Source organism: Sorex fumeus, unplaced genomic scaffold (genome assembly GCF_029834395.1).
Source record: "Sorex fumeus unplaced genomic scaffold, SorFum_2.1 ptg000130l, whole genome shotgun sequence".
Classification (NCBI taxonomy): Eukaryota; Metazoa; Chordata; class Mammalia; order Eulipotyphla; family Soricidae; genus Sorex; species Sorex fumeus.
This window is the reverse complement of record NW_026606187.1, coordinates 8,234,892-8,257,438: the sequence shown is the minus strand read 5'-3', so window position 1 is coordinate 8,257,438 and position 22,547 is coordinate 8,234,892. Positions and strand designations below refer to the sequence as shown.

Below are 22,547 nucleotides of genomic sequence, written 5' to 3'. Positions count from 1 at the left end.
TTAACCTTGGTAAATGTCCCAAACACAGTACGTGACCTTTTGACAGACGCTGGCTTGCAGCGAAGACTACGCTTCCCGGCGTGCACTGCGCCCCGTACAGGACTCCGCCCTGCGTCCCCGGACCGGGGCCGCGCAGTCCGGCGCGCAATGCACTTCGGGGATTGTAGTTTTCCGGGACCCCACGCGGCGTGCAACGGCCCGGGAAGCGCCCACCGGAAGTGCCTTCTGGAGAGGTGGAGCCGGGACGGTGCCCGCGGCGGCCGTTGCCAGGAGCCCGCGTTGCCGCCGAGACCCGTACTATGGCGGGGAGGAGGAGGAGGAGGCGGCGGCGCTCCGAGCTGCGCCCTCTCGGCCCCCACTGAGCCTTGTGCTTGCTGCTCGGCCCGCGGGGCGCAGGGGAGACCAAGGTGGGTGAGGCCGGCGTTGCACCCTTCCGGGGGTCGTGGCTGCCGGGCGGTCGCCGGGGGCGTCAGGGGAGCCGAGGGCGGAACCCGAGCGCTGCGGGCGGGGTCGGGCGACTCGAGACCCCCGCAGAGTCGCCGGGGGTGCGGACGGCGGATGCCCGCGGGCCTGGCAGGGGATGCTGGGTACCACTCGGTGCAGCCTCGGGATGGAGCCTCCTTTAGCCCGAGGGGCTGGGGGTGGGGATGGGGGGCGAGGGCAGAGAGGGCAGAGGGTCCCCTCCGGTGAAGGCTGAGGGGGCTCTGGAGGATGCCACTGCCGGGTGATGCTGAGCACCGCTTGGTGCAGCCTCGGGATGGAGCCTCCTTTAGCCCGAGGGGCTGGGGGTGGGGTGGGGTGTCCCCATTCAAAAATGAATGGGCGAGGGCGGAGGGTCCTCCCTGGGGGCGCGGGGCCGGGATGCGTCCCGCGGCTCCGGGGGTCCCGTGGGGGGTGCAACTGCCGGGTGACGCAGGGCACCGCTTGGTGCAGCCGCGGGCTGGAGCCTCGCTGGGGTGGAGGGGTGGGGGCGAGTGCAGAGGGTCCTGGGCAGAGGGTCCTCCCTGGGGGCGCGGGGCGGGGATGCACCCCGCGGCGCCGGGATGGGGGTTGCGAGGCCGGAGCGGTTTGTTTTCCGTTTCCCTCCGGGCGTCTCCAAGGAGGCGGCTGGCGCTTTGCTGCGCGCCCGTAACCACAGCCCGGCCCGGGCGCGGCGCGCTCGCTGTTTACCAGCCCCAGCGCCTCTGGGGGAACGCGCCTGGCACCGGCCCGGCACTGGCTCCCGGTGCCGCCAGGCGCTGCCCACGCCGGGCTTCCAGCTCCTTCCAGTCCTCGGCCCTTATCCTCCCAATCCCCATCCCCCCCACCCCCCCAACGCCAGGCAACGACCGGAGCCTAGAGATGGGCTGGGGGCGCGCCCGTGCGTGGTGGGATTTTTTTCCTTTGGAGGGGGTCACACCCGGCGATGCTCAGGGGTTACTCCTGGCTCTGCACCCAGGAATCTCTCCGGGCGGTGTAATGGGATGCCGGGGACGAACCCGGGTCAGCCGCGGGCACGGCAAACCCCCTCCCGGGCTCCAGGCTCCCCTGCGTGTTTTTAAGTCACATTGGATTTTCTTTTTTTGGTGGGGGGCACCCGGCTGTGCTCAGGAGTTACCCCTGGACCACACTCAGGGATCACTCCTGGCAGCCCCTGGGGAGGCGGCGCCCCAGGGGATGCTGTGGATGGATCTCGGGTTGGCCTGGCGCAAGGTACGCGCCCTACCCACCATCCTGTCTCTCCAGTGCTCCTTTCAGCCCTGTTTGAATCTCACCAGAATCCCCCCTCATTCCAAACCCCACCCCCACCGCCCCAGGGCAGGAGGTTGTGATGGGAATCATGCCCACAAGCCCCAAATTTGCAGAAAAAGCAGCCGGCCTTCCCGAGGTCCGGACACACCCCCTATGTCCTGCGCTGTATGTTCCTTGTCCTCTGTGTTTCAGTTCATGAGTCCTGCCAGTCTTGTGTTTTTTTTTTAATTGACAACAAAAATGAAATACCCGATTTTTAGCCGAAGAGAAGGACTACATGGAGGGCGGGATCCACAGATCCCGAAGGAAAAAAAAAAAAAAACCAGGTTCCAAAAAGAGCCGAGATCATCGGGAAGTCCCAGATGGGGTAGGTACCGCATCCCGCCTCCCCCAGATGGAACCCCGGTGACCAGAAACCTCTACAAGCACAGCTCGAGTATGCGGGAACTAGGACTTTTCCTCAAAACCGCGCGGCCGCTTATGCGGCCGCGCGACATCTCTCTATATACAAAGTGATCCATGGGAAGTAAACCACCTAACGTTTCTCTCTGAAAATCATAGTTAAGCTTTGAGCACGGCCACAGCCCCAGAAACACAAGTACTTAATGCATAACCCAGCAGCTTGGAGCAGAAAAGTGAACGGGTTATGTGTTAACCCAGGCCATCAAGTCCGACAGAGGGGAAAGGGTGTTGGTCCCTTCCGCCCTCCTCCCTCTGGAAAGAAAGGTGGCGGCCACATGGGAGCCTTGTGGACAGCAGGTATGAGCCGGGGGTGTGGGGGCGACTAAAACCTCATGGGAAGGGGGGCGTTCCGGTCCGTCCTTCACGCCCTACCGAGGCCACCAGTTGCCCCCCACGAGCGGCTCTCCAGCACGGCCACAGCCCCAGAAGCACAAGGACTTAATGCAGAACCCAGCAGCTTGGAGCAGAAAAGTGAAAGGACTATGCGTTAATCCAGGCCATCATGTCTGCCCGGAGGGGAAAGGGTGTTGGTCCCTTCTGCCCTCCTCCCTCTGGAAAGAAAGGTGGCGGCCACATGGGAGCCTTGTGGACAGCAGGTATGAGCCGGGGGTGTGGGGGCGACTAAAACCTCATGGGAAGGGGGGCGTTCCGGTCCGTCCTTCACGCCCTACCGAGGCCACCAGTTGCCCCCCACGAGCGGCTCTCCAGCACGGCCACAGCCCCAGAAACACAAGGATTTAATGCAGAACCCAACAGCTTGGAGCAGAAAAGTGAAAGGACTATGCGTTAATCCAGGCCATCAAATCTGCTGGAGGGGAAAGGGTGTTGCCCCATTTGCCCTCTCCTCTCTGGAAAGAAAGATGGCGGCCACATGGGAGCCTTGTGGACAGCAGGCATGAGCCGGGGGAGCGGGAGCGACTAAAACCTCATGGGAAGGGGGGCGTTCCGGTCCGTCCTTCACGCCCTACCGAGGTCACCAGTTGCCCCCCACGAACGGCTCTCCAGCACGGCCACAGCCCCAGAAGCACAAGGACTTAATGCAGAACCCAGCAGCTTGGAGCAGAAAAGTGAAAGGACTATGCGTTAATCCAGGCCATCATGTCTGCCCGGAGGGGAAAGGGTGTTGGTCCCTTCTGCCCTCCTCCCTCTGGAAAGAAAGGTGGCGGCCACATGGGAGCCTTGTGGACAGCAGGTATGAGCCGGGGGTGTGGGGGCGACTAAAACCTCATGGGAAGGGGGGCGTTCCGGTCCGTCCTTCATGCCCTACCGAGGTCACCAGTTGCCCCCTGCGAGCGGCTCTCCAGCACGGCCACAGCCCCAGAAGCACAGGGACTTAATGCAGAACCCGGCAGCTTGGAGCAGAAAAGTGAAAGGACTATGCGTTAATCCAGGCCATCATGTCTGTCTGGAGGGGAAAGGGTGTTGCCCCAGTCGTCTTCTCCTCTCTGGAAAGAAAGATGGCGGCCGCATGGGAGCCTTGTGGACAGCAGGTACGAGCCGGGGGAGTGGGGGCGACTAAAACCTCATGGGAAGGGGGCGTTTTGGTCCGCCCTTCACGCCCTACCGAGGCCACCAGTTGCCCCCCACTAGCGGCTCTCCAGCACGGCCATGACTCCAGAGCACAGAAACCAATTTCTTAACTATCTGACTTTCAGTATAAATACTTCCAGGGTCAATAAGTAAAATAGCAGAAATCCAAAACCAACATTTAATTCTTGAACCCAGCTGTAGAAAGCAAATCACGTCACAATGCTTTTTCAGCATGTCTGATTTGGGGGGGGGGGTAAACTCTAAATAATAGTGGTGAATCTTTTATTGAAACAATGAATCTAATCAAAGCAGATAGAGTGTTAACTAGAATTCATCTGCCCCACAGGGACTGGGAGGGGTGGGGGTGGGGTTTTATTGGGGTTCTTCATGGTAAAAAAAAAAAGTATTGGTAAAGGGAAATGTGTTTGATATTTGCATGACTGAGACCTAAACCTGAAAGCTTTGTAACCTTTCCCAAGGTGATTCAATAAATAAAAAAAAAAAAAAAAAAAAATGAAATACCCCCATTTTACAGATGAGGAAATTGGGGCAGATCTCTGAGCTACCAAGAACATAGCGGTCCCACCTGCCTGAAGGAGAAACATTCTCCTTTATTACCCCTACAAGAAGTTGATGTTTAAGTGGGTGGAGGGATGGGGGTGGGTGGGGACAGGGGCTGTGGGATGAAGAACAACTCACATCTGGGTGGTCAGGCGTTTCTGGTTACCCAGGGATATGGCGCAGGGCGCTGAGCCTTTGTGGTTTGCAGTGAGGCTCATCTGGAGGAGTGGAGGTGGAATGAAGGGAGCCACCGAGGCATGTCTGAACTGGGTGCCGCGTCCAGATTATTAATTCGAGTGGCCTAATAATGCTGGGTGATAAAGTCAGGCCAGTAGATTTGTGGTTGGGGAGGCCCTGTAGTCCCGATGCCCTGTAAAACAAGACCCAGCTGATAGTAATTGCGGTGTGAGAAAGTCCCCTCTCACTTAGTCACATAGACTGGGGACGCTCCTTCCTCCTGTGGGGCTGTGCAGTTCAGAGGTACCGTTTGTCTGAAAATAGGGTCACCCGCGCAGGCAACTTGCACCCCTACAGTTCCATTCTTCCCTGCTCTCTGGCCTACTTCTCCCTCCCTCTTTTCCTTAAAAATATATATATATGTGTATATATAGTTTATTTTTAAGTTAGTTGAGCTAGGTGACCCAAATTTGTTTCTTTGATGCTTTTACCAAGTGCCTACTGTGTGCTGACGCTGGTCTGTGCCGGGCATGTGGTGATGAGCAGGACCCAGATGGTGCCTGCGCTTATGGAGCTTCCGTTTCTGTGGAAGAAAACAGACAGAAACCGAGGAAATAAAGGAGATAATTTCAGATAGTGGTAAGTGCTGCGAGCACCTGAAAGCAGTGCCCTTCTCCGCCACGAGCCTCTATTTATTTATTTATTTTTTCCCTTTTTGGGTCACACCTGGCACTGCTCAGGGGTTACTCCTGGCTCTGCACTCAGGAATTACTTCTGGCTGTGCTCGGGGGACAGTATGGGATGCCAAAGATCAAACCTGGGTGAACTGTGTGCAAGTCAAATGCCCTACCCGCTGTGCTACCACTCCAGCCCCAGGCCTCATTTTTGATCAGATAATCAGGGGACATCCAGACTGGAGCAGGAGGATCCCATCATGCTCTAGGACCATGTGAGAATTTCCATCTTTTCCTTATTTGCACATGAATGGTACTCTTCTGTGCATTATCACATACTGGCAGTGAGGCATGAGATGTGTGTGTGTGTGTGTGTGTGTGTGTGTGTGTGTGTGTGTGTGTGTGTGATCCATGGCCTGTTTGAAGTTTGTGACTTCCTCTTTCTGAAGCAAAGGGGATGTACCTGGATGCTATTGAAGGAAAAAAAGGTGACCATCAGGATCCTTTATTTCCTTAAATTTCTAAGACCTTGAAAACAGAATTCCAGCTCTGGCTTGTTCACCCCCACCTACAGCGCAGGATACTGTGTCCATTGTATGGCAGTCTTGATGGTTCCTATATTGCTCAGTGTATAGGTTGTAATCCATATTAAATTGTTTTAGCAGAAATTGGGTTATTTGGGGCTGGAGCGATAGCACAGTGGGAAGGGCGTTGTCCTTTGCATGTGGCCAATCCGGTTAACCTGAGTTCGATTCCTTCGCCCCTCTTGGAGAGCCTGGCAAGCTACCAAGAGTATCTCGCCCGCATGGCAAAGCCTTGCAAGCTACCCGAGATGTATTCGATGTGCCGAACATAGTAACAAGTCTCACAATGTTATTGGGCCCGCTCGAGCAAATTGGTGTTACTGGGCCCGCTCGAGCAAATTGGGAAGACAATGACAGTGGCAGTGACAGTCAATTTCTGTAAATATTGGTCCTCGAGGGGGAAGTCTGAAATCTGAGGATGGGCGTGTTTATCCTGCAGTGAGGCATTATGATTTGTCTTCTGTCCATTCCGTATGTTTTGCATGGTGACCTCTTTTGCGGGCTAGAGAACCACTGCTTTTTAACTTAAACTCACTTTATATGTATGTCAAGCACAGAACTAATCACATGTAACGGGGTGGTAAAAAGAACCCATTGGTCAGAGTTAGAAAGTTATTTTTCATGATCTAATCAAAGCGTGAATATGCTTTTTGTTTCTCTTATTCATCTGTGCTTATTGAGTCACAGTGAATCACAAAGCTAAAAAGATATTTGTGGTGTATAAATATAAATATTTATGAGTTTCAGGCTTATAATCTTCCAGCACCAGTCCCTTCACCACTGTCCACTACCCTCCACCATTGTCCCCGGTTTCCCTGCTGCCCCCAGCCCACCTCTGTGGCAGACACTTCCCCCTCCCCCATTGCCCTAGAGTTCCCTTCCCTAAGTGATCCCCCACGCCCCTGTATACTTTTTATTCCTAATTGCACAATTTGTTCCTGACCCTAAATGTAGTATGTTAATACCATTAGGGGACTGTCATAATCTGGCTTCTTTCGTTTCTGTATGCCCCACCCACTCATGGTTTCTCTGCCCTCCTTTTTTTTTTTTTTTTGGTAATTCTTTCATTATTTTTAAATCAGGACTTAAAGGAATATTATTTATTAGTGCTTTTTTTCTTCAATTTCATGCTGTTATGATTTTGATGATGTCTCTGGCAATGTTTTCTTGCTTATGTGAAGGAAACGGTCTAAGCTCTGGGAAAACAGGTAGACGAAAGTGAGTGCTTCATGCTAGAGGAAAAGGCAGCTCAGATAGAGAAGAGAGCCCCAAATAAAGGGTGTTGGGAGGATCCTCCCAGGATGGGAGATCCGTGCTGAGAGTGGACTGTGGACCGAACATGATTGCCACTCAGTGCCTCTTTTGCAAACCACAACAGCCGAAAGGAGAGAGAGAGCAAAGGGGAATGCCCTGCCACAGAGGCAGGGTGGGATGGGGGGTGGGAGGGACACTGGGACCCGTGGTGGTGGAAAATGGGCACTGGTGGAGGGATGAGCATTTGATCATTGTATAATTGAAACCCAAGCACAAAAATTTGAAAGTCTACAGCTGTACCTCATGGTGTTTCACTGATAAAAATTAAAAAAATTAAAAAATTTTTAAAAAGTGAGTGCTTTCTAGGTGAATAGACCCTGGGCCTGACCCTCCCAGCTTCCCCGGTGGGTGTGTCCCAGCCACCATCACAGTGCTCCGGAATTGCAAATTTACTGAATTAATATTTTTTTGAGTAATTTGGTGGTTTGAAACAATAAAATAGGGGCCAGAGTGATATAGTATAGCAGGTAAGACACTTTCCTGGCACATGGCTGGCCTGCGTTCAATCCCTGGCTTCCCATATAGTCCCCCAAGCACCACCAGCAGTAGTTCCTGAGTCCAGACCCAGGAGTAACCCCTGAGTATTGCCAGCTGTGGCCCCCAAGTGAAAATAAACATGAAAATAAACATGAAAACCAATCCATTTTCTGTTTTCTCATCCTGACCGCTCTGGCTAGTTGTGACTACGTAGTCGATTGGAACTAATAACCCCGACCTCTGTGATAGAAGAATCTCCCAAGTTATTATCCCCTACCATAGCTTTCTTGGGCCCCAGACGTGTTTCCACTTTAGTCGTGATGTGTTTCTTGAGGCTTCTATTGACAAGTCCTGCTGAGGAGAATATCAGTGCATGCTTGAGACCCAGACTCGAACCCATTGCAGGAGAAAAAGAAGCAGAAGTATACACTATTTTATACTCTACAGGACTTTCTTGCTTTGCAGAAGAGTTCACGGCTGCGTTTGTAGTTCTCCTCTAGACGGACTGCATGTAAGGATTGCTGTACGTGCGATTGTAACACATGATTGTAACACGCTTAACTCTCACGCTCTCCAGGCAGTAAAAGACACCCAAGACACCCCACCGCTGAGGCAGCTGAAGAAATTGCCGGGTTGTCTCAGCACCCTACAAAATTTGCCCAACTATTGCCACCTGTTTTCCTCAGCGCATTAAAGTGACTTTTTCTCTCTCTAGTGTGGTTGTGGAAGATGGAGGAATATGAGAAGTTCTGTGAGGAAAGTCTTGCCAGAATCCAAGAGGCACCTTTGTCTGAAGACAACTTTCTGCATCCCGGGTCTGACAGCATTTCACTTATCCGCTTCCATGGAGTTGCTGTGCTTTCTCCCCTGGTAAAGGCTGATTTCAAATGATCTTTTTTTTTTTTTTTTTTTTTTTTTTTTTTTGTAAAATAGCAAACAGGGAGTTGGAGTGATAGCACAGCGGGTAGGGCGTTTGCCGTGCACGCGGCTGACCCGGTTTCGATTCCCAGCACCCCATATGGTCCCCTGAGCACCGCCAGGGGTAATTCCTGAGTGCAGAGCCAGAAGTAACCCCTGTGCATTGCCAGATGTGACCCAAAAAGAAAAAAAAAAGAATAGCAAACAGCGAGATAGTACAGCAGGGAAGGTGTCTGCCTTACACACAGCTGAGTTGGGTTCAATCCCCAGCCTCCCATATGGTCACCTGAGTTCAGGGCCAGGAGTCAGCCCTTACCACAGCCAGGTGTGACCCAAAACCCAAGAAGAGAAACTAAATAAATAAGTAAAACAATGAACCTTTGGGACCAGAGAGATAGTACAGTTGGGGAAGGTGCTTACCTTGCTTGTAGCTGGCCCAAGTTTGATGTTGACACTGCATAGGGTTCCCGGGCTCTGCCAGGAGTGAGTTGTGAGTTCAGCTGGGTGTGGCTCACACACACACACACAGATTAAAATAGAGCACCACTAAGTGGTCCACAGAAAAGCAGAAGAAAAGTTTTATCAGCAGTGGAAAGATGCCTAATCTTTATTTGTAATGAAAAGAATAGAAATGAATTAGCAGTTTTTCCGTACTGGATTGGTAAAGACATGATTGGTAAAGGACCTGATTTCCTTCGGTTTGCGGGGAAAGGTGCTGAGCAGTGCACTTTGGCCGTGACAATCAGTTGATTTTTGTGTGTGAATAATTTGGTTGTGGTCAGCGGATTTCAAAAGGAACCTTCTAACCCAGCAGTTCTGTTCTGGGTACTATCCTATAATCATACTTGTTTGTGTCCCCAAAGAAGTATGGATTGAGGCTCTTAGTGGCATTGCTTAAAGTAGCAAAAGTAGCGGCTGGAGCGCTTTCAGCAGGCAGGGCACTTGCCTTGCATGCCTGGCACCCCTTGTCATCTCCCGAGCCCACCAGAGCCAGGAGTAAGCCTGGAGCACCGCTGAGTATGACTCAAACACCAAAAATAAAATAACTAACGTAAATTAGCAACCTTCATGTACATCAGTGGTGGGCTAGTTTAATTGCGATCCATTTTGAAGATTCCATCATGTCACTAAAGTTTGAGGACAGTCCATTGAAATATGCAGCACAGCCTACTCCAAATTGCGTCACAGAGCTCCCCTCGGAGCCAGGGTGAGGGGGTGGGGAATGGCTCTGCTCTCGGGCTTTCTGGCCTGACTTCAGATCTCTGCACTGCCACTCACTTGCTGTGCAAACTGGCAAGCCCATTTTCTTCATTAAGTCAGGGTACAAATAGTGCCTTCCAGCCTGAGGGAGAGAGCCCAGTGGGCTGAGGGCAGGTTTGCATGTGGGAGCTCAGACTTTAATCCTTGGCACCACGTGGGCCACTGAGCACTGCGGGGAGCACTCCCAAGCACTGAACCAGGGAGTCCTCCTGAGCACTGCTTGTACACCCTGCCTCCTCCCCATATAGCGTGTGCCTTGTGGAAGAGGCCACTGGGGGTGAAGAGGGAGCCTCCCTTGCAGTGCTGAAGGAACTCTGGGAGCTGCTCCCAGTGCTCCTTGGTGGTGGTTCAGTGTCAGGCAGCGGGATGCAGGGCTCCTGGCACCCCAAAGTGCCATTCCTGAGCTGCTCGAGGTCCTCTAGGACCACACACAGTGATGCGCAAGAGGCGACCTGGCACTGGAGCACTTAACCAGCCTGGCACAGGTGCTCCAACCACTGTACTATCTCCCTGTCCCCTTGAGGATATTTTGTTTTTGTTTTTTTGGTCACAGCCGCGATGCTCAGGGGTTACTCCTGACCCTGCACTCAGGAATCACTCCTGGCAGGGCGGGGGGTCCATATGGGATACGGGGGATTAGAACCCAGCCGGCCTTGTGCAAGGCAAATGCCCTATCTACTGCACGATCGCTCCCGCGTCCCCCGTCTCCCCGGCAACCCCCTTGAGGATTAGGTGGACGAACACAAGCGGAATGCTCGGCTCGCTGTCTGCCTCATCAGAGATGCGCAGACTACATCAGCTGTTTCCAACAGAGTCTTTCTTTCCAGTCAGAACGTTGATACTGAAAGCGAGTTTTGAGTCTGATATTTTTATGCAGCAGTTGAAATGGTAAGATTTTCTCCCAAGCTTTTATAAAATTTCTGAACATACAGAGAATTGAAAGGTGTTTTCAATCGGTGGTTGCCCGGGTCTGTCATTTAGAATCAGCAGTTTTGAACGCTTCGGCCATCTTTGCTTTCTCCACTTTGTGGTTTTGTGTACGTGATGACATGCTCCCTGTTGTTTTGAATGCTGTAGCACTGTCCTCCTGTTGTTCATCGATTTGCTCGAGCGGGCCCAGTAACATTGTGAGACTTGTTGTTACTGTGTTTGGCATATCGAATACATCACGGGGAGCTTGCCAAGCTTTGCCGAGATACTCTTGGTAGCTTGCCGGGCTCTCTGAGAGGGGTGGAGGAATCGAACTCAGGTCGGCCAGGTCAGCCATGTGCAAGGCAAATGCCCTGCGTGCTGTGCTATCGCTTCAGCCCATTTTTTAATGCTGATTTGTGAAAATTGCGGATCTGTAATACTTTCCTAAATATCTCGCACAAATTTTTGTTTTGTGTGTTTTGGGACATGCCTGGCAATGCTCAGGGGTTACTCCTGCCTCTGCTCAGGAAATATTCCTGGTGGTGCTTGAGGGACCGTTTGGGATGCCAGGGACGGAACCTGGGTCTGGCTGCATGCAAGGCAAAGGCCCTGCCCACTCTACTATCTCCCCAGCCCCCTAAATCAATATTTTGGTATTCATATTCTAATAATCAGGTTAGTCTACATAAAACCCCAAATAATCACTATCACACCTTGAGAAAATTACTATTTTAAATAGCATCTGAGAGCTTTACCTATTCAAATCCAGCCATTTGTGTTCAAAATGTCTCTCTTAACTATATTTTTCCCAATCCAGATTAAGTCAACATTTACAATAACCTTTGCTTATTCTAAAAATATTTTAGCACTGTAGCACTGTTCATCGATTTGCTCGAGCGGGCGCCAGCTATGTCTCAAAACAAATTGTGAGACGACTTGTTACTGTTTTTGGCATATCAAATATGCCACGGAGAGCTTGCCAGGCTCTGCCACGAGGGCAGAATACTCTTGGTAGCTTGCTGGGCTCTCTGAGAGGGACAGAGGGATCGAACCCAGGTCAGCCACGTGCAAGGCAAATGCCCTACCCACTTTTGGTGCCACACCTGGAGGTATTCGGGGCTTACTCTTGGCGCCAGGCTCAGTGGTCACTCCTGGTGGGGTGGGGGACGGTTTTGAGTTGCTGAGGATCAAACCTGGTCAGTCCGTGTGCAAGGCAAATGTCCTACCCACTGTACTATCTCTCTGGCCCCTCGACACCAAATGTTTTCATCTGTCCCTCAGCCTCTTCAAATGTTTTCTTCATGATAATGAATTTAAGAGACCACATCTGGGGCCGAGCAATAGTACAGCAGGGAGGGCGTTTACCTTGCACATGGCTGCCCCAGATTCGATTCCCAGCATCCCATATGGTCCCCGGAGCACCACCAGGAGTAAATTCCTAAGTGCAGAGCCAGGAGTAACCCCTGTGCATCGCCAGGTGTGACCCAAAAAGCAAAAAAAAAAAAAAAAAATTAAAAAAAAAAGAGACCACATCTGTTATTTTAAAGGATATATCAACTTGTTTTCTCCCTTGTCCTATTTAACTTGTCCTCTAGTTCTTGTTGTTCCCATAAACTGGAACGAAAAATCTGACAGTTTGGGGCTGGAGTGATAGTACCATGGATAGGGGTGTTTGCCTTGCATGCGGCCGACCTGGGTCGATCCCTAGCATCCCGTATGGTCCCCCGTGCATTGCCAGGAGCAATTCCTGAGTGCAGAGCCAGGAGTAACACCTGTGCATCGCCAGGTGTGACCCAAAAAGCAAAAAAAAAATTTTTTTTGACAGTTTGATTAGACTAAGAGTCAGCATTTCGGGAAAGAACTTTTTAGAGATGATGCCACATTCCAAAATCAAATTAATAACTAATGTTCAGTTGTCCTTCTGCTAATGATGTTTAGGCTTTGCTATTCTGGGACTCACAGCTGACTGACTCTTTGAAGATTTTTCCTATTTGGATTGGTCAGGAAGTCAGAATGATTCTAGGGTGTCATGCAAATAAGGAGAAGTTCGAAAATATTTTCATCAGCTCCTTGGTACCATATTGTGAGTAGTTTAGTGTGAACCAAAATCTCTGACTATGAGTCAAAGCTGATTGTGGACCTTGAGCATTTTGACCTTGTATTTGGAAAATGCATAAAGCAAGATTGGAATCTTTTCTTGTATGATGTTTTCCACTTGTGTGAGTCTGAAATAAATCTCGACTTCTTGACATGGTGACTAAACTTTCCAGGACTCAATAATTAAGATTGAATCCATTATAAACAGATAAGATGCATAGAAGCCTTTAATTTTGACATCGTAATACTTTTTTTTTATTGGAGGGTGCAATGAAGTGGAACAAATTATGCATTGTGATTTTGTAGGCAAATAACACACTGTCAGTTTCTCTTACCATGAGACATTCGGGCATTTTCTTGAGACATTAAAAAAGTAAAGTGTATATTTAATAAATGATGAAAAGTTGGAGAACCGCTGCCCAAGTGAAGGAAGGAAGACGTTGCCAAATGAAGTTTATCAGTGGCCGGGGCATGTGTGTGGTGGCAGGGCTAATTTCATCTCTAGTTTCAGGACATTTGATGAATGATTCAGAGTGTTTACTTGTTTTGTTATCAGGGGCCCGGGAATTGAACCCAGGGCAAGTCCAGCACTGCTGAACTGCCGGCCTCTTAAAACAAAAGCAGAGCCAAAATCGTCTCAACGTAGAACCGGTAGAATGCACAGGTCTTTCATTGTTGTCATTTGGGTGCCACTGCTGGCAGTGCTCAGGGCTTCTTCCTCCGGCTCTGTGCTCAGGGGTCAGTCCTGGTGGTGCTTGGGGGTCGAAATATGGCGCTGGGGTTGAACCGGGGTTGAACCCGGGTTGACTGCGTGCAAGGCAAGCGCCTTCCCCCGGTGCCGTCTCCAAGCCTGATGCGCGTCGCTCTTAAGTGCTGAAGTGCCACAACTGTTGCAGCCCACACACACTCGTCTCGTCCCTAGGCACCCGAACGCTCCCATCAGCACAGAGTGATGGGGCGTCTCCCCCCCCCCACGCATCACCACTGCCCATCACTCCCGGGTCTCACACTCCACATAGGTTTTTGCCTTTTGGGCACGTTTTTTCCGTCCTTCTGACTCATAGCTTCCTGTGTTTCGTGACAGCCCTGGGGCTGTGCATAGTAATCCCCTCTGTGCTACTTTGCAGCTCAGTCTTGAGAAAAGGAAGGAGATGCAACAGGAAAAGCAGAAAGCACTCGACGTAGAAGCAAGAAAGCAGGTTAATCGGAAGAAAGTTTTACTGACGCGAGTCCAGGAGATTATTGAAAATGTTCAGGTGTGTATGCTAAGCTTTTTAAAACTATAATGAAGAACTTACATGGTGATTTCCAAAGGAAAAGTGGTGTTGGCGGCGTGGGCTATGAAGAGAAAGCGGATCCGTGTCTAATAGAAACTGAAGATAGATACTGGTGACCATTTCTCAAAAATCTATTACTAATTACCAATATGCTTTACTGAGTGTTTGAGATGCTTACTCCTGGCTTCCGAGGAGTATAATTTGAAATACTCCGTTTCAGTTAGTCTATGGAAAATTCACTAACTTGTTACTGCTTAAATCAGAGGGTTCTTAGACACTGGAGCCCAATACTGAATATACTTGTGTATTGTCTTTGTCTTATGACTCTTAGAACATTGAATTTTCAGTGACACAGTGGTAGAATTGACCATTGTGCTTTGTCCCTGAGCTAATTACACTGTTGATTCAACTTATTCTCAGTCTCTGCATGTAAATAACTGCCCTCATTTATTTTTCTGATGAAAATTCTACTCTTAGGTACACAAATGCAACTCAGATTTATTTAGTTTAAGTTAATAAAGACAATTTCTTTTTAACATCTGGATCATTTCCCTTGAAAGAGAAATTAGGGCATGGAGCAGTAGTACAGCAGGGAGGACACTTGCTTGGTGTGGCTGACCGGGTCCAATCCCCCGCATCCCTATAGTCCCCTGAGCACTGCCTGGAGTGATTCCTGAATGCAGAGCCAGGAGTCACCCCTGAGCATCGCTGGGTGTGGCCCAAAAATCAAACAACAAAATTAATGGGCTGGAGACAGTACAGCTGGTAAGGTGCTTGTATTGCCTATGGCCGACCCTGGCTTGACCCCAGCATCCTGTATGATTCCCCAAGTGATCCCTGAGCAGATCCGGGGTAAGCCCCGAGCTCTGCTGGGTGTGGCCTCAAAACCAAAGAGAAAAAAAAGAATGAATTGCAGCAAATGAATCTGTCAAATCCAGCACTGCTTTGCTGGTGACATCTTTTGATCTTACTCTTTGTGTAATTCATACGAGACCACACGTGTGTACTGAAATTAAAGCTCTTTCCCCTGGTTGCTGCCTTCTTTCTCTTTGAGCGATAGATTTTAATTTGCAGATTTTAATTCCTGCCCATGTTAAGTTTAAAGGTAGAATATGTAGCCCTTTAACAGTAAGAGTAGGTTTATGACTCCTGCGTATTTACTGGTGTTGAAATGCCAGTGGCTTTTCATTCTTGGTTCGCTGAAGGAGTATATCAAGTGTACTGCTGCTGAAATATTAAGTATGAAAATATCCCCTTTGAAAAGCATGTGTGCCCTATTGTCCTGTGGAATTAGGATTAATGATGGAGCTAGAGAAATTTTATGTATTGCAGTCAGATTTCTCTGTTGTTTCCCTTGTAACCCAAGACTTAGCTGTAGATCTTTGTTGCTGTGCTTATTTACCTGTCTAAACAAGGATTCGTTTAACTGGGGTCCAAAAAATGTAGCGAGTTAAAAATTTCAAGTATAAAATATTTTAAAGAAATCACATGCTTTGCTTTAACCCACAAAATGCTCCTGGGCTTTGTGAGTATGACATCATGTTCGTTATTTTGGTCCTGAGGTTGTGAGCAAGAGCATCTGGCTGTACTGTTTATTGTTTTGTGCCTGGAAACCATCTCCTGTCTTGGGATTTGTGAGGTAAAACAGAAGTGCCATCTGGTCTAGGGGAAAAAACAAAACAAAAACACACAAAACAACCTAAAAGTACTCAGAGCTGGGATCCTAGGATTTATTTTCATATAGTAACATGATATTGGCTGCTACCAGTTTAACATATGCTTCTGTAATCTTTGCAAACCGTTCAAGTGTACTTGTTTTTTTTTCTTTTTGGGTCACACCTGGCGGTGCACAAGGGTTACTCCTGGCTCTGCACTCGGGAATTCCTCCTGGTGGTGCTCAGGGGACCATATGGGATGCTGGGGATCGAACCTGGGTCGACCATGTGCAAGGCAAACATCCTCCCCACTGTGCTATCGATCCAGCCCCCAAGTGTACTTTTTATTCTTTTGAAAAGTTGAATTGCTTCAACACAAGAAGTAATTTTATTTTTCCCTATTGGTTCTCTGACTCACATGGTTTTTCTTATGTTAATTCATCAAATATTTGTATTTTACTTTTTCTAAAACTCATTAAATAGGGTGCTGTCCTCAAGGAATTGAACTGAAAATTGCTTTAATAATAAGATTCGTAAGCAGTTACACTATCTGGCTCAGTTATCCTTTACGACCAGTTATCTCAGAGAGAGATTTTAGTTAACATATGGGAAACAAGTCGTACTGATACGGAATTTGTTAAAGGGAATCATTAATGAAAGAAATTTAACAACTTCTTTTCACATACATTGATCCCCTAAGATGACAGCTCTCATTGGTGGAATAGTCGGTCAGTTATCACAAGTACAAAAAATGTTAAGACAAATGCTTCTATTCTAAAAGTAGGTTATACATGGAGATCTGGGGAGATTTAGGGAGATCTAGGTGTGTATACAAATATATGCTTATATTTGTCTCAGTTTTGATAGTTAATTAAAAAAAACTTATAAATAGACTGGAAAGGTCAGATCGTGTTTCTGTCAGTAATTTGAACTCCATATGACACAGAATCCCATAGGAAATAGAACTTAGTTTTTGTGTTTACAGATTAATCAGCTCTCTGAACCTTGGTTCTATTTTAGAGAACAATGACATTTAAAGTCTTCTTTAAAAAACAAACAAAAAAATATTTCCCTCTTGTAGGTTAGAAAAGCACCCAGCGTCTCCGCTTTTGAGCTGTGGGAGACGGGAACTGTTTACTCTCATCCCGACTCGAAGAGCTTGGACCTGGCCCCCGCATTTCCAAGCCTCCTGCCAAGCCCCATCGAACGCTCCACACTAGCAGAGCTCGAGAGGACAGCTGGAGCTTTGCCAGCGAATCATGAGGCCCCATCAGAGGTGAACGGGGTAGACGGAGCCACAGAGGCAGAAGCATTGGAGCCCCTCAGGCCATGTGAAAGGTCAGACGCCGGCCGCCCCGAAAGTGAAGTGCCGCCAACAGCCTCCCCAGCTGCCTCACTGGAGACGCTGATTTCGGAAAATTCCTGCCCAGCCAGGGGAGACCAGGACCTGTCCCCCGGGGGCGAGGCCGTGCCCGACCCCTATGTCCTGAGTCTGCAGAACCTGATGAAGAAGTCCAGGGAGTACATCGAACAGTCCCGACGCAGCCTGAGTAGCGGAGGCAGGAGGAGTGGCCACGAGAGTCACTCAGACAAGGAGAACAACGAGACTGTGAGAGTGACCGCGAGGGTGGTGGAGAAGGCCCAGCCAACGGGCAGGCACTGTGGCCCCCTCATCCCCGACAAACCAAGCCTTGACAAGTCCAATGTTCTCCTCCAGGGGGTTTCTGCGTCGGTCAGCAGCCTGAGGGGAGCTGGCTGGGGCGACCTGTCCACCGTGGTCCTGCCGATGGTCCCCACTGCTGGCGTGGACCCTCACACTGATGGTCAAGGCCTCCCCATGTTTGTCCCCGAGAATAATGTCATCAGAAGCCTCACAAGTTCCTATGCCAAATTACCTAGTCCAGAGCCCAGCCTGAGCCCCCAAATGCACCGAAGGCGCTCCCGGCCACCCTCGGCGTGTCACATCCTCATCAATAACCCCATCAACGCCTGTGACCTCAGCCCCAAAGGAAAGGACCCCGCCATGGGCGCCGGGCCGGGAACACCTGGCCCCGACCCTGTGCCAAAGTTCCTCTTCGATGTCACAGGAGTTGTTGGTCCCGGCCAGGTTCACGGCGGCACTCACATTCCCGAAGCCATCGAGGAAATAGTGGCGGGGAAGATGAACCAGGCGTGTCCGCCTCCAGAAAGTCTGCCGGAAGATGAGCCCCTGCGTGAGCTCGCCCTCACAGAAGGTCAGTCCGCAGTAGACGGGAGAGGCCCCCACCGGAGGGACAGTGCTGGCCCTGCCGTGCCAGGGACGCCCGAGCCGGTGGGCACCGTTGGCCCGAGTGCCCCAAGTCCGAACATGGCAGCTGCAAGTGGTCTCAGGCCGGCTGACACCTTGGAGAACAACGCAAGCTCCTCGCAGACGGAGCTGAACAAGTCTTACGACGTGAAGAACCCCTCTCCTCTACTGCTGCAGAGCCAGAGTGCCAGGCAGCCCGGGGAGTCCTCCGCGGCGCCCGCGGGGAAGGACCAGGTTGGGGATCCCAGTTTGGAGAAAGTGAAACGGAGGCTTGATCTAGACGCCGACAGTGTGCAGAAGGAGAACTGCCCGTACATCCCGACCGGGGGAATCAGTGACCCGGAAAGGCCACAGTTGTCAGAAAAGCGATTCTCCAAGGGCTTGGGCTGCCTGCACAGGAGTAAAATCCTCGAAAGTGCTTCCAAAGGTAAGGCTGCCACGGTTTGTTTGCGTCCTGTTCATACTTGATACAACTCAAGAACCTTGTTTGCTTCTGGGGCAGAGGTTCTGGCGGCTCGAAAGTCGCTTTAATCCCTCCATGGTTTCAATCCCTTATGTTCCCAGAGGACGCCTTCAGTTCCATGCTCTTAATTGCCATTTTGCAACAGCAACAACAAAAACACAAAAACACCGACAGTCGTGTCCTGAGAACAGTTGAGGACTGAATTTCATTTCAGAGTGTGGTCAGCACAAGTTGATTGCCTTGTGACAGGCTTTCGCTTTGGGAGATGGGTGTGGGCAGTGCCCAGAGGGTTGGGTGGATCATGCCTGGGATGAGTGGGGGATGGAGTCAGGGCTCCAAGGTGGAGAGCTGCCCTTTAGTCCTTTGCCCCCTTACCCTGACCCTCTAGGCAGGCAAGCTTTTTTTGGTGTTTTGGAGGTGGGGAGTGTGGGGGGGGGGGCGGCCCACACCAAGTGAGACCCGGGGCTTACTCTTGGCACTATGCTCGGGATCATTTCTGGCAGTGCTGGGGGCCCCTGTTGGGTGCTGGGGATGGATCAAGAGAGCGCCTTCATCCCTGTATTCTCTCTCTGGGCCCCTGGGCAAGTTTTTCTGTCAGTTGTGACATTTGACACAAGTTCTCACATGGAAGCCACACAGTTTCAACCCCCTGTATTCCGTGGCCCAGAGTGTCTTGGGGAACTTTTCCCTCCCAGTTTGCCTGTTGATTGACAGTGAGAGACGCACGTAGGTTTTTCTGAGAGAAACTCGGCTTCTCAGGGAAAAGCACCACCGAAAGGCTCTGCCAGCGATGCTCCGAGGCTCTGGCGCCCGGGTCCAGAGCGGTCCTGGCCCGGTGGCGTCCGTTTTCTGACATCTGCCCACACTGGGGGGGCCCACGTCCTTCCTTGCAGAGGGCGAGGAGATACTCCGAAGCAAGATGCTGGCCTTCGAGGAGATGCGCAAGAGGCTGGAGGAGCAGCACGCCCAGCAGCTGTCCCTGCTGATAGCCGAGCAGGAGCGGGAGCAGGAGCGGCTGCAAAAGGTGAGGGCGCGGGGGGAGACTGCAAAAGGTGTGGGGTGGGGGGTCGAGGGGGGCACGGGGAGGGCTTCATGCGCCATTCTGGCCCCTGGAGACTTGCGGGCTCCTCCCTGGCTCTCTTCAGAGGACTCCTTGCTCTGGGTACTCCAGGACTATTTCTTTGGCTTTTTTTGGGGGGTCACACCCAGCGATGCTCAGGGGTTCCTCCTGGCTCTGCACTCAGGAATCACTCCTGGCGGTGCTTGGGGAACCATATAGGATGCTGGGAATCGAACCCGGGTTCGCCGCGTGCAAGGTAAACGCCCTCCCCACTGTACTATCGCTCCAGCCCCTCCAGGACCATTTTTATTCCTAAGATTGAGGTGAGGTTTCAGGGCCAGAATGTTGTACAGCAGGTAGGGTGCTTGCCTTGCATGTGGCCGACCAGGGTTCCATCCCCGCCACCAGGAGTCCCACCAGGAGTGATCCCTGAGTGCAGAGCCGGGACCAGCCCTGAACACTGCTGGGTATGGCCAAACCACAGTCCCCCTCCCACCAATAAATAAATAAATAAATAAATAAATAAAAGATGGGGTAATGTTTAATGTCCTGAACTAAAAATAAAGGCGTCATCTACCTAAAGGCCACTCTGTTGGATTCTCGGTTCAAAATCCGTTTGAAGAGGTATTTAATATTTTTTGTGTTTCAATTCACCCAGTCAGGCTCAGGAGTTAAACCTGACTCTGCACTCAGGAATTAACTCTGGGTGGTGCTCAGGGGACCCTGTAGGGGTGCCGGGGACCCAGCCTGAGTTGGCCATGTGCACGGCAAGTGTCCTCCCACTCTCCTAAGAGGCTGCACTTGCATCCTGCCAGCTGGCATCATAAGGGCAAGTACATTTATTTTGTTGTTCTTTTTCTGGGGCAACACCCGGCAGTGCTCGGGGGCCATTCCTGGCTCGTGCTCAGGGGTGATGGATCCTGGCAGTGCTTGGGGGACCATATGTGGTGCAGGGGATCTCCCCAGGGTCTGTGCTAAAGTAGCCGCTTGCAAGGCCAGTGCCTCACGCTCAGGCCCAAGGACATTTGTTTTAAGACTAATCTAGTTGGGCTGGAGGGTATTTTTGCCTTGCACGCAGCTGACCCAAGTTCAATCCCCGCTTTCCATATGGTCCCCCAAGGACCACCAGGTCCTGAGTGCAGAGCCAGGAGTAACTACTGAGCATTGCTGGGTGTGACCCAAGAAGAAAAAAAAAAAAAGACCGTTCTAGTTATCACGTCACATTTCAAAAAAAGCAAATCATGTGTCATTTTCATTTGTGGGAGGAAAGCAGTGAAATAAAGAACAATGGGCATGCTTTTTTTTGTTTTTTGTTTTGTTTTTCTTTTTGGGTCACACCTGATGATGCTCAGGGGTTCCTCCTGGCTCCTGAATCACTCCTGGCACTGCTTGGGTTACCCTCTGGGCCCGCTTTTAGCGTTGTCTGAAATCCAAAGGAGTCCGCACATTCTAACAACCTTGGTCGATCTGCAGGAAATCCAAGAGCAGGAGAAACTGTTGAAGGAGAAGAAAATGATTCTAGCAGAGGCTTCAGAGCTGGCGGTGGGGAAGGCCGCGGACTCTGAGTGGAAGAAGATGAGCGACGCGGGGCTGCTGGAAGCCGTGCTGGCCCAGGCGGACCCCCGCCGCCCCCGCAGCCCCGGCAGCTCTGGCAAGTACTTCCCGGCCTTTTGCAAAGACCTCCCTGGAGTAGGACATATGTTTGGTACACCTGGTACTCCTCGCTCCTGCCTTCCAGTGATCCCCCATCCTGCCCACAGCTGGTGGCCAGCTGCTTAGTAACCTGCGTGCAGTGAAGCCCGAGCAGATCAAAGGCCCCTGAGCAGGTGTGCTCGAGCAGGAAGGGTGACCCTGGGGGGCCCCTTCTTTGTTCATTCATGCAGCAGGTGGTGGCTTTTAGTCAAGCCTGTTTGCTCTCTCCCTGGTGAGCTTGAGTTACACCTAATTCCACCCCATGCCCCCCACTGAGAGCTGAGCTTCAGGCCTTCAGTTGTCCCTGGGGACCCCTGGATGACACCCCCCCCCCCCCCCCCCCCCCCCGCCGTTTCTGTTGAGAGGCCCCAGCTGGGGCATCAGGCCCGGTACCATTTGAAGGGGCAGGCGCATCTGAGTTTGAGGCAGTGGCCGTGTTTCCTGAGTCCCGAGGCTGGAGGGGTGTGGGGTGTGGGTTTCTACGGTAGGGACTGTGGGCAGGGGGCCGTGCACCTGACGCGGGTTTCCTCCAGGTTTCACCCACACTGGCCTCCAGCACGGCTCTGTCTCTGCCACCGACGCACCTTTCTACCTCTGGGGGCCGGCGGCCAGCGGCTTGGCCAAACTCTCCGCCCCGCGGCCCGCAGGAAGGGCCAAAGCGAAATGGTCTCAGGTGGGTGAACTCTGTGATGTGTGTGTGCCTGTGTGTGAGTGTGTGTCTGTGTATTTCGTCAGGAGGCCTGTTCTCTTATGCTGTGTGAAGGACAGATTCTTTGGCTGTACGCCAAGGGGCTCCGCTTTTCTTAGAGAAAAAACTGCAGAGGGCTGATTTCCTCTGCTGGGGGTTTGGCCACAGTTCAGCCTGACAAGGACTCTTGGCTCTCTCCCCTCTGGGGTAGCCTGTGTTCCCAAGGCGTAACACACACACCTTCCCTTTGTGTGTGTCTCTCTGTCTCTGTCTCTCTATCTCTCTGCCTCTCTCCCCCCACACACACACCTCCCTTTGTGTCTGTCTCTCCCTCCCTGTCTCTCCTCCCTCTCTCTCCTCTCTCCTTCTCTCCCTCTCTCCCCCACTCCACTCCCACTAGCTCTTTTTCTCTAAATAAAACTTTGTTACTTAATAAACTACACACGAAGCACCTGTGTAGAATTCTGCTCATCTTCATGGGTTCAGCAGAATCACTCTAGACTGCAGTGCTTACAACATGGTATCTGGCTGATTTTCCCTAGGTCTTCAGTGCAGAAGTACAAGTGAAATTTGACAAAATAACCGCAGTGGCAAGAGGGTTTCTTACTCGGAGGCTTATGCAGACGGATAAGCTGAAGCAGCTCCGGCAGACCGTGAAAGTGAGCCGCGCGTTGGAAATCTTTGGCACTTTGTTTCTGTCTCGGTTTCTCCTAGTCTTATGGCAGCTA

The 22,547-nt window shown here is 51.1% G+C and overlaps 1 protein-coding gene across 1 annotated transcript in view; it reads left to right on the top strand.

Annotated features, from left to right (window-relative positions):
* The first annotated feature begins 4,996 nt into the window (after positions 1-4,996).
* Positions 4,997-22,547, top strand: part of CCP110 (centriolar coiled-coil protein 110) — a 28,609-nt gene continuing 11,058 nt past the window's right edge. The window contains exons 1-8 of the mRNA XM_056138851.1: positions 4,997-5,100; positions 8,226-8,380; positions 13,825-13,953; positions 16,711-18,343; positions 19,273-19,403; positions 20,913-21,090; positions 21,665-21,804; positions 22,362-22,478. Coding sequence (XP_055994826.1) covers positions 8,240-8,380; positions 13,825-13,953; positions 16,711-18,343; positions 19,273-19,403; positions 20,913-21,090; positions 21,665-21,804; positions 22,362-22,478 — 2,469 coding nt within the window. The 5' untranslated portion in view covers positions 4,997-5,100; positions 8,226-8,239. The remainder of the gene's footprint in view (positions 5,101-8,225; positions 8,381-13,824; positions 13,954-16,710; positions 18,344-19,272; positions 19,404-20,912; positions 21,091-21,664; positions 21,805-22,361; positions 22,479-22,547) is intronic.